This window comes from Lissotriton helveticus, chromosome 4_1 (assembly GCF_964261635.1).
Source record: "Lissotriton helveticus chromosome 4_1, aLisHel1.1, whole genome shotgun sequence".
NCBI lineage: Eukaryota > Metazoa > Chordata > Amphibia > Caudata > Salamandridae > Lissotriton > Lissotriton helveticus.
The window spans coordinates 1,118,820,334-1,118,832,731 of NC_136063.1; the positions used below are offsets into that span (position 1 = coordinate 1,118,820,334).

Below are 12,398 nucleotides of genomic sequence, written 5' to 3' on the forward strand. Positions count from 1 at the left end.
AGAGGATAAAGAAATTCATAGGACTTCCCTAAAAAGTTACCATAAAGCTATTCGGTCTGCCCGGAAACATCACATAGCAGCCCAATTATCAGCAGCTGGTAAAAATGCTAAAGTCCTTTATCAAATCTTACAGACCTTCATCAAGCCTGTAGCCTGTGAAACAGAGGGGATTGAGTCCCAGGAACTCTGCAACAACATCTCACAGTTCTTTGTTAGAAAAATAGAAGGCATTTATGTTAAGATCTTAGCCTCCAAATCCACCTCTAATATTTTGAGAACTGTCGACAGTATGGTTCTGCCACACCTTAGCACATTAGAAAATAATGCAAACAAGCTTGTTGAATTCCCCCCTATAACAATGGAGGACATAAGCACTCTAATCAATCAAACTAAGAGTGGATGCCCTTCGGATATCATTCCTGCTTGGATCATGTCACTTCTGAGGAATGATCTGGGTGTTGGAATTCAGTGGGTTGTCAACCTATCCTTGAGATCAGGGGAAGTCCCCCCAGATTGGAAGCATGCGTTGGTGAGGCCTCTACGGAAGAACAACTCCATTCCTTGGACTGACCTCACAAACTTGAGACCCATCTCTCTCCTCCCTTTTTTAGGGAAGCTCACCGAGAAGTTTGTGAACCGGCACTTATCTAAATACATCGAGAGTGTAGGGGGACTAGACCCCTCTCAATCGGGCTTTAGGCCCAGGCACAGCACTGAGACCGCCTTGCTGTCCGTCGCTGACAATCTTCATATGCTTCAGGATAAGGGGTACTCCGTTGTCCTGGTGTTGTTAGATTTGTCAGCGGCGTTTGACACTGTGTCACATGATATCATGACCACCAGACTAGTTGACATCGGTCTGGGAGGCAAGGCGCTGGCCTGGTTAAAGAGTTTTTTCACCAAACGCACTCAGAGAGTGATACTGGGTCCCTACCAGTCAGAGGAGGTGGAGATCTCAAAGGGGGTGCCACAGGGCTCCTGCTTGAGCCCAACGTTATTTAACATCTATGTGGCACCCCTAGCTAACATCATGAGATCCCACGGGTTTATCCCTGTATCGTATGCAGACGATACACAACTCCTCTTTCCGTTTAAAATCATGACTCCTGAAGTGCGTAACTCCTTTGCCCAGGGGATGAAAGAAGTGGCACATTGGATGGCAGCAAACTTCCTTCAGTGTAACGTCTCTAAGACGGAGGTGATGCTCTTTGGGGAAGCCAAACGTCTGTGGACTCCTGACTGGTGGCCTCGAGATCTAGGCCCAGTCCCTGAACCCAAAGTGGTAGTGAAAGATCTAGGAGTTAAACTGGATCAGGAGCTTACCCTTATCATGCTACACAAGTAGTAAGCTCCTGTTTCCATGTTATTGGGCTTCTCCGAAGGGTATTCCCCCTGTTACCTGATACCACCAGGAAAACTTTAGTTCAGTCGCTCGTGTTGAGCAGACTGGATTACTGTAATGGTTTGCTGCTAGCCGCCAATGAGGGGATCATGGCCAGACTTCAAGTTGTGCAGAACACGGCTGCACGCCTTGTTCTTAATGTTCCGGCTCGGACTCCTTCTAAACCCCTACTCAATAAACTCCACTGGCTTACGGTAAAACAAAGAGTGATGTTCAAAACTTGCTGTATCATCCACAAGTGCCTGTCCGGTAAAGGCCCGGATTATTTAACTAAGAAATTCATCCCATACATCCCCGCAAGATCTCTGAGATCTGGAGACCGTGAATTACTATGCGTCCCCAGATTCTGGAAGACACGACAAGGAGGAAGGGCTCTATCAGTAGCAGGCCCGAAGCTTTGGAATGAACTTCCATTTGAGATCAGATCATGTAGGGAACACTTTCTCTTCAGGAAAAAATTAAAAACTTTCCTGTTTAATTATTAATTCTGGTTGAGCATCTAACAACACATGACAGAGCTATTTTGCTTTTTGATATTGCCAAATGCGCGGAGATACTCCTCAGGGAGTCGATTCCCAGCGCGATACAAGTGTGCAAATAAAATAAATAAATAAATAAAATAAAGGACTTCCTTTCAGGGCCCTAGTTTTGTGCACCAGTGGTCAGTGTCTTGAATGGCTCTGCGCTTCTGGTGGGGAAAGTCTTGTACAGAACTGATGGGGTGCAAGAGGGCGTCGTCTATTTAGCTACCACAACGTCATCCTGGCGACCACGACGACAAACGTAGAGTCGACCGACGCCACCTTCTGACGCACAGGGCTACTGCTGACGAAAATCTTTCCAGATCCAGTCTGATTCCTGGGGGTAATTCTGAGGTAAGGAATCTATAACTAAAATATGTTTCTTACAGATATATCGTTACCAAAGGTAAGTAACTTGCTCACTCAGAACGACACTATTCGCTTAAAATAAACCAGATCTAAAGGTGCTAAAGATTATACTACCTGCAGTCTTCTTACTGTGGTGAAACATTTACAGACAGCCCATCTTCTGAAGAAAAAGCAACACATGTACATAGGTTAGTACCTGGTGCACACAGTCTTCTATGTGAAGTAGATTTGTAATGCTGAGATGATTCTTTTTAATAACTCAAGGCTGCTTACAATACTAAGTATCTCCTACATAGAGTCTTTGCCCTGTTGGAAACTTTTTCTGCAGAACCAAAAAACTTGTGTAGAACATACTGGGCACAAGTTGTCCACTATCATCTGTAACGTGTTCAGTACCTCTACACAACTATGATGCATTAGAAGCACATGTTTGTTTTATAAGTACTTACATCCATTATCTGGACACAGGCTGTACAAAAATATGGTAGAGAAGGAATTTGGTAGTTATCCTCTATTGCATAAACTGTAAAGCAAAATAACACACTCATTGGATTATGTCATCAGTGATGATGTGATCAATGATTTTGTGATCAATGATGTTGTGAGAGGTCATCAGTGATGTCACAAATGATGTCATAGAACATGTCATTAGTGATGTAATATGTGAGGTCTTAAGCCGTACATTTAAGTCTCTAGGATTTCCACCATGTCTTGTTCTTCGGAGCCTTCAATCATGATGTATATCCTGATGTTACTGTGTTGGGAATGGCAGTCTGCACCTCCTGCCCTGCCCTGCCCTTCAGAAAACATGCCTGTTCTGCTAAGTCCCGTACCTGCTGCTGCAGGTCCGAAGTCCGGGGCTGTAATTTTTGCAATGTTTTTTGTGACTGAGTGACCATTTCTGCCAGTCACTTGTAGTCACGCAGTAGAACAACGTCAATGGTAATAGTGTTTACCTTAGCTTCAAGGGACACTCTACGTGTCTCTGTGGCCTTCAGAATTATGTCTAGCTTGTTTGGCTCAGTCTCAGTATTTTCTGCTGTAGCGGCATCATTGTTCCCTTTTGACGAATGATCTCCTGCCATAGCTAGCCTTAGTCTGCCCATTGTGTGCAGGATTGTCTCTCACGCTTGCTAGACATTTCCAGCTATCACTCAGTAAAGGGATTACAAAAGGGATGTCCGCTCTTTTGAATATGAGTAAGATCACGCCGCAAGGACCCAGAGCCAGATCCTGCCAGGCCCACTTACTGCCACTTAGCAACTGTAGAATAGGATATGCCTGTGACAGCAGTTCGCACAGCCATACTACATGGGTGGCCCTGGCTAATTCTGTGTGGTGGGCGGCAGCCAGCATGGTGCATCAGAGGAAGACCCAGTCAATCCTCCAGGCACATCAGGATTGCCCCGTCCTCCAAATCATAAGCAGTTATATCCACCAGAACAGGGGGTAGGGGCAGTGTGTGAGGGCATCTGGATGGTGTGAGGAGGTAAGTAGAGGTCGGGGGGTCAGACCTGCTTGTAACTGGTAACTTCATTCATGGTGTATGTAAGTGGTGGTACAGCACGACCAATCTGGGTCCAGGAAGAACACCTCCAGTCCTCATACCTGTGGTGTGCGCTGTCATAAATGAAGCACAGAAATAGTTGACTACCAATATGCTGGTTACAGAGCCACCCTCTACTCCCCAATGTTGTTGGGAGGTAACTTTCGACCCTGCACAGCCCCCATTTTCAGCAAGATACCCATGGGCAGAGCACGCTCTCTTTATCCCAATCAGGAATGACACACAAGTGTGTGAGGTGCTAGGATATGTGAAAGGGAAGGGGGTACTATGTGGAACAGCTCTTATTGGGAGGGACTGCTCTTGCGAAGCTTACCGGCCTTTAGTGTCAACCTTTACTCCAGTCACGATGTCTTGCGGCTGTTAGGAAAATATGTCTGCACCAAATTGAGGTTCTAAGTTAGTGTTTTTTCCTTTCTACTCTCTTTTCATGTGTGCATGTATCCCAGTACCAGAAAGTCCAGCTAGTAGGCCTAGTAGACCTAAGAAATGATTGATAACCTACATGGATCATAAGGGCCCAAGGCAACCTGGAGATGCGGCCTGCTGCTAATTGGGCTAGCCCCGTCGGTATTGCAAGAACTGAACAAAGAATGGCAGCTAGGGAACCTGCTTTCGCACCACCTGTAATAAACACTGAGTCCCACTTCTGTAGAGCTGCTACCAGGTGGCCAAACATCAAAAACATTCAATTATAATAAAGACAAAACAAAAATTACGATTATAGCGAAAAGAGGCCCCAGAATAACAAAGCAAACAGGTAAGTCCTGTGTTTTTTTGTATCTTTTGTTCTTGTTACTCGTTAGTTATAGCAACAAACGCAGCCAACATGTTTTGCCCAATCATGGGATTCCTCAGGGCTTGATCAAAATACAATAGTCTTGAGTCGTAAATGGAGTATCGACGAAGTGAGCAAAGTCAAAACCATGTACGTCAGGCCAGTATTTTTATCGTACAGGCCTGTGTTCTGCAGTAACAGTATCCAGCATCAAACAACAGGATCCTCAGCTGCAGGTAAAGAGCACCAGGGATGCCTGGACTTACTTCATGGTGCAAGTTTTGTGCAGGTCTAGCCACAAGACACTGCCCCCCAACAATCTGTGCTGCTGGGCAGAACCTGCCTCGCCCTTGCAGGGGCCTTTCGCCCTCCAAGGAATCTCTGGAGCTCTGGGCTTCCAGCTCACCTAGAACGTGTTCGCATGTTGACCTTTGCCAAGCCTTAGTCTAAGATGTTGCAATACTAAGTACACTAGGCGGATGACCTCGTGGTAAATACCATTTTGATTAGGAAATTAATGTAATTTGTCATTCATTAGATACTCAAAGATCCATATTTAATTTTACACGTAGCCATTTCATTTTGTGCGGAAGTAGTGATCCTCTATGCCTTTTCATGTTCTTTTTTTTTTTTTTTAGGTATGGGTCAGAAAACAGCCCAACAGAGAAATGTTTTACCCGCTCGCAGACTAACTCCTTGTCACATTCTCCAAATGGAGTGCGGAATCTTTCTTCTGGGTCTCACCCGCTGGACGGGGTGGATAAACAGTTCTTGGAGACATACGACAATGTTAAAAAAGGAAGTCTCACAGAAGATTCAAATATGTACTACTTTGATAAGGTATGTTGGATAACAACATTCCACAACATAATTGTTGCTGTAAACTTTGGAACTCCTTTCCCCTCTCTCTCAAAACCTCTAACTCTCTCATTCTTTTCCGTAAATCCCTAAAAACATGGCTCTTCCCTCAATCCGGCTAAATCCCTCTGGTCCTTCAGCATTCAACCAGCGCCAGGAAACCCACGGTGTCAGTGCGCTTTACAAGCTCCCCTTACAATACAATACAATATTAACAACTGTAAATCTTGACAGTGAACTCATCATATGTACAGTGGGCGAAAGTGACTAATTTCCTTGTGGCACAGGTGTTTGTATACCGATAGAAAATGGAAGGGAATACATTCGTTTTCACAGTGTTCTCACCATTAACTTCTATGGTGGCGGCTTGATGGTCACCAATGAGTCATAAGGTTCTAGAGCATGTTTAGAAAACAGTTACGTCTCTGCTTATGTCCGTTTCATTTTGATCCAGTGTTGTGCTACATGATTTTCACACATTCCCATACAAATTGATACTTGTTATGCCTCACACCAAAATACTATGCGTTAGGATTGAATGAGACTTTCAGTTTAATCCAATCCAGTTAAATAATTTTGAGAACCAACCCACCTGCTATTATGGAAAAAGATATTTTCAAAGGTTTGGGATAATAGACATCATATGTTAACGAAGTGTACTTGCAGCATAATTCCCATAATTTAAATCTTGGTGACTTACAAATAACGAAAGGCATGTGATTTCTCCTTTTACTCAGCAGGGTTTTTTGTTTGTTTGATATATGTGCGTTTTAGGAACAATGCTTCATCGTTTATAATGATTTGGATCACCTGGGGTAAAGTTCAGGTTTGCTGCAGGACTGACATAATGGTGCATGGTTTCTGCAGTAATAACATAACGGTGAGGGGCTTCAACAGGAGCATTAAGTGGCATGGGGACATTTTGGAGAGCCCGCAAAGTAAGTTTAAGGACGTTTCTAAAACATTCTATGTTGTAAGGGTGGACCTGCTGTCACAGCAGGATGATCAGGTCCTCTACATCTATCTTCAGACATTGTGCCTGCGTTGGTGGATATTGAGTGGTGCCAGTTAGAGTCTGTGGGCTTGCCACCTTCCTCTTCAAGACGCTGGACAGTTGTGTGGTTCGACTTCTAACTCGGGAGACTGTCTTTTGTTGGCCATGGCCTTGGCCGGAAGGGTAGGTGGATTTAGGGCTCTTTGAATTAAGCTCCCATTTTTATAGTGTCCTTCCCAAGTAATTGTGTCTTTGAATTTCTTATTTTTTGTAATTAGCCACCTTTCTGGCAAAAGTGCTATCTGCGTTTCACACAAGCCACTCCACCACTATAGAGGATGAGGGACTGCATAGACTGAATCCCAAATGTGAAATATCTTATTGCATCGATAGCACTAAACAGGACAGATATGATTATCAAATCTTTAGGCAAGGCAGGGAGCAAACAGACCTTTTCACATTAGGCTATCCTCTGTATCAAGGTCTGCTGTGTTGTGTCCAAGAAAGACATTCCCAGGGGAGTTTGTGCCTGTGCTTCTAGGGCCATGACTGCTTCAACCGCTCTGAGCAGACGCATCCCGGTGAGAGGCTTGGCAGGGCAACCACACGGTGACTCCTGCACACTTTTGCTAACCAATACTGCCTGACACCCCGAGCACGCAGTGGCAGATGCTGTGTCAGGGCTGTGCTGCATGTATCAATTGGCTAAACTTGCTCTACTCAGTCCCACCTCCCGCATTGCTTTGGGGCTCATTCATTAGCAAAGAATCTGCAGGAAGATGTACTCATCAGAAGGAAAAGTTACCTATATTCACTATCAATCCTTCTGATGGATGCATAATCTTCCCTCGGATTCCTCTCCGCCTTCCCCCTCTCAGGTGAATTAATGTTGTGATTCATAAGATCCCACTATATCATGTTATGTATTGTTGCTGTTGTTGATGCTTTCAGCATACCTAGTATGGACAGTGTGCAAGTTGGCAACTTATGTATGCGTGCTGATGTCATCACCCCCCTTGATGATGGAGAATTAATGGAATGATTCTGCGTGTGTACATTTAAAAGAACGAGTTTTTGATTATGGAGCTACTTTACCTTATAAGCAACGACACACACACATTTCTTTCCGACTGTTAAAAAACGAATTTCCTTAAATGTACCATTTAACAAAGACAATTTTAATTTCTCAGAATTTTAGCGGGATTGACTTCAGTGATGTACTGACGATAGTTTAATCACTTCATCTGTGACTAGTAATTGTGTGTTCGCCTCAGGGGAATAATAGCCCATCATACTTTATCACAACACGTGGACAACTGTGTTGGTTTACATTCATTGTAATTAAATGAGTTACTTAACGTGTAGCGTTTGTCATGTACTACTGTTTTGAATAAAACAGCAACTTATTGTCTATTTTAACTTTCGGGATCCAGGAAATAGTTTCTGTGCCATTACGTGAAGTACTGCCTACATTGTGTAAATGCAGAAGCAAATAATAGTTATGCTAGAGAAGAGCGTAGGAAGGCAATGGAGGAGATAGGCGTTGTTGGACAATGAGGTCATTTTTTTTATTTATTTTTATTGAACAAATAAAAAAAAAGGACATTACAAAACAAAAATCAACTCTCAGGTGAATGCATTCAATTTCAAAGCATGGAGCATAGCAACACAGTTCAGGATGAAATAGCCATTATCAACAAATGGGTCAAGGGGAATCCTGTGCTTCTGAGTCTAAGATCGTCACTGGCAGCTCACAAATTCCTCCCCGGCGACTATTCCATGCATCCCAAATCGTACTCCACTTCTGCGGGCAGCCCCTGGCCACATACACCGACCTCTCTCGAAACATGCACCATTCAAGATCTTCCGACCATTTCTTAAGCCTGGGCGGCTGACCGGCACCCCGAAGTTGAGCGATATTAAGTTTGGCCACCATATAGGCCAAAGTGACCCATTGCTTCCGGTAAACATTCAGGTCAGTCGGCTCCCACACATTCAGCAGACATCTCCGGGCCTCCGGCCGGATCTCAGCACCTAAAACTTCTCTCAGCTCCTCACGAACTTTTGTCCAATACCTCTGGATATCCTCACAATGCCAAAGGATATGTATCAATGTCCCAACCTCCCCACAACCTCTTCTACAGACTCCACTCTCGGCTCTCCCCATTCGCACCAGACGGGGCCCCGTTATGTAGGATCTATGCAAAATCTTTAACTGCACTAGCCTGAGCCTCATCTGGATAGCTACCACTTTGGGGGACGACACCGCCTCTGTCCAATCCTCATCATCAAGCTTTAACCCATCTGCACTCCACTGAGGCCTGAGTCGCACCAAGGGGTCATCCGAGTTATTAACTAACTTCCTATAAATCAGCAAGATGGTTTTCTCAGGAATGTGATCATCCAGCACACGGTCCTCAAGAGGAGATGCCTCTGGAAGCTCGGTACCCTTGGGAATATGAGTAGTGAGAGCATGTCTATCCTGCAGATAGCGAAAGTACTCGTTGTGATGCAACCTATACTGCTGTACAAGGGATTCAAACGTGAGTACTGAATTCTTATCCCATACATCTTTAACCTGCGTAATCCCTATGAGATCGCATCTATCGAATCCCTTGGACCTCCACAAACTGTCCAACCTTTCAGAATTCAAGAGGGGGGTTGCAAGTGTCAATTTGTCTTCCCACCCGAGACCTCTATTGGCAGCGTGCCATACCTGCACCACATGTGCGTTCGGGCCAGTTAAGGGAAACCTCCCGGGCCTAGCGTATAAAGCTCGGTCAAACATCCCACCCGGAGCCTGGCCCCGGTCCATAGCGTATCCCGGATCTCCGGGGAGTCCGTAGATAATATTATTCACCGCTGCCAGCTGCGAGGCCCAATAGTACTTCCGCAGGTCTGGTAGCCCGATCCCACCATCATACCACGGAAGGGTCAGCTTATTGAGGGCGATTCGGCCCCCCCCATCCCAGAGGAGCTGTCTCTGGAGAGCCTCTATCGCCTTGAAGTATGCAGCCTCATACCGTACCTTCGGATCCAGTGAGATATATATACCCAGGTATTTGAACCCCGTAGTCTCGATATGAATAGGGCATGACACGGGGATCACCGGTGGGTTCCCCACTAATACAAAAAGCACGACTTTACCCAGTTAATAGCAAGCCCAGAATAACGACCAAAAATCACCAGCACATCGAGAAAATTCCAGAAGGACTCCTCAGGGTGAGTGAGATAAAGCAAAACGTCATCCGCGTATATGGAGATCTTATCTTCCCAGTCTGGCGTCCACCGCAAACCCCGTATTGACCTATCACACCTAACCCAGGCTGCATAGCCAAAGCGAATAGCAGCGGGGACAGTGGGCACCCCTGTCTGGTGCCCCTCTCTAAGAGAAAGTCGCCTGACTTGCAATTGTTGACAACCACTCTGGCCAGGGGGTTCGCATATAGCAGGCGCACCCAACCAACAAATTCATCTCCGAAACCCAGCTTTGCCAATACTGCGAACAGATATCTCTACTCTACCCTATCGAAGGCCATTGAGGCGTCAAGGGATACCAACACCATTGGTTCGTGGATTTTTGAGGCGCCGCTGAGGATTCCGTGTAGCCTTCGCAGATTCAGTGCCGTGCTGCGACGCGGCATAAACCCGGACTGATCCGGGTGAATCAGGGTGGTCATCACTTTGATCAATCTAGTGGCCAAGAGTTTCGCCAGTATCTTGGGTTCCGCATTAAGAAGTGATATGGGCCTATAAGAGGAACATTGTGTTGGAGGCTTGCCGGGCTTGTGTATTACCACTATATTGGCAATTCGCTGATCATAAGGGAGTTCCCCTTTTTCTTTACTTTCTAGGAACATGGCGCGTATGTGGGGGGCAAGTTTATTAGCATTCAACGTATGCAATTCGATGGCTATCCCGTTGGGCCCCGTCGCTTTACCCGATCGCAGTTGCCTAATAGCTTGAGCTACTTCATCGTCCGACAATGCCGAGTCAAGATAGCCCCTGTCTTCCTCCGTTAGACGCGGCATAATTATATCCTTAATCATTTCGGCGTTATCCCCTTCGGTGAAGTCACTACCGGCCATGTAAACCTTCTGGTAGTAAGCAGAGAACTCATCCGCCACAGCCTGCGGTTCCGTAATCTTACGTGATCCCAGCCCTTCCAGCTCAGGCACTAACCTGGACGCACGCTCCCCGTGCTCGAGCCATGCGATCAGTTTACCTGCTTTATCGCCGTGTTCGTATATACGGCTCTGGACGGCATTATGTTGCGTCACAGCGCTATTCTGACAAGATTCTTGTATTCCTCCTCCCCAAGGAGCAACAAATGGAGCCCCGCCTGCGTGTGTGCCCTAGCCACCTTCTCCTCCAGGAGTATAACCTCCGCCTCTTTCCGCGCCACCTCCGTCTGTCTCGCCCTCTTCTTCCTGGACACCAAAGACAGTACTTCACCTCTGGCAACCGTTTTATACGCCTCCCAAAGGGACTGTGCGGAATCTACCGACCATTTATTCTCCTTAAAATAACTATCGGACATCCGGAGAATCTCCTTCTTAATGACAGGGTCTCTTAACTGCCAGGCGGCGATGGGAGCCACCCTACCAACCGTAGGCATATCTAGAGCGAGGGAAAGCCATAAAGGGGAGTGGTCCGAGATCCCCGACCAAGATATCTTACTTCCTGAATCATGGGCGCCATGCCCGCGGGGAGAAGCAAATAGTGCAACCTAGACTGGCTAACATGAGCAGCCGAGACATGAGTGTAGTGCGTCAAAGTCGGATTTCGTACTCGCCAGCTATCCACCAGTCCCAGCATGTCCAGGAACTCGGAAAGCCATCTCTGCGTCAGCCTGAGCACCCGGGCGGACTTCGATCGACCTCCCCATCAATCACTGAATTTAAATCACCTCTCAAGACTAGAACACCAAGAGGCAGTGTAAGGAATATAGTACTCCAATCTCGAAAAGTCTCTGTCTGAAGGCCAGGCGGGACATAAATAGATAAAAAAGTAACCGTCCGGCCCCCCACCTGCCCGGAGACACCGGCATATCTACCCCGTTGGTCAATCCATATGGCCTGCACCGATAGGGGGAACGAGTTCTTAACCAGGATACCGACACCTCTGGAGCCGGTAGTGAATCCGGCGTGAACCACCAAATTATACCCTCCCTTATGAAGGGCCATGCACCTATTACCAACTAAGTGTGTCTCTTGTAATAAAATCACATCTGGGGAATGCCTCCTAACCAGTTGATTAACCATCCCTCTTTTGATCTTGTCACCCAAACCGTTTACATTCCAACTCAACACTCTCATCCCCGACCCTCGGCTATACTGTGCCACCGGACCCCTGTTGAAGGCAAAACACGACAATATTATCACCTGAGTACAAAAAATAATTTAAAAAAAGCCATAATCAACAAATAACACACACACAACAACAATAAATGAAAAAACATTCCAACCATCCTCCCCCTTCCCTGCACCTGGCTTGCGCCTGACCCCAACTTGCAGTGTGCCTGTCGCCCTACACTCTAACTAACCGACTAACTAAAGATAGTAATGAGGAGGAAGACAGCTCCTAGGGACCCCCCCCACTCACAAAACTCCCTTTCAATAACTACACACATCTCTTATCTTCGTAATAGCAAACACTTATTTCGGAAACCCCGTGGACATTCCCAGGGACGCGCCCCTATTCCTGCTCCAGCACTTCACCCCCCTCCATGTTCCCGGATGTCTCAGACTCCGGCCCGGGTGCAAATCCAACCAGTCTGAGGCGATTCCCGGATTGTCGAAAAACCACACTTTCCCGTCCAGTTCAATCTGCAGTTGGGCCGGAAACATCATGGCGTATTTCACACCTCTCTTCCTGAGTCTCCTCTTAATGCCCAGAAAAACTTGGCGTTG

At 46.3% G+C, this 12,398-nt stretch overlaps 1 protein-coding gene across 6 annotated transcripts in view; it reads left to right on the plus strand.

Annotated features, from left to right (window-relative positions):
* PTPN3 (protein tyrosine phosphatase non-receptor type 3) overlaps positions 1-12,398 on the plus strand; it is a 1,880,479-nt gene that overhangs the window by 1,316,361 nt on the left and 551,720 nt on the right. For all 6 annotated transcript variants that reach the window (XM_078687727.1, XM_078687724.1, XM_078687726.1 and 3 more), the window contains one exon: positions 5,273-5,474. In XM_078687727.1, the coding sequence (XP_078543853.1) occupies positions 5,273-5,474 (202 nt within the window). The remainder of the gene's footprint in view (positions 1-5,272; positions 5,475-12,398) is intronic.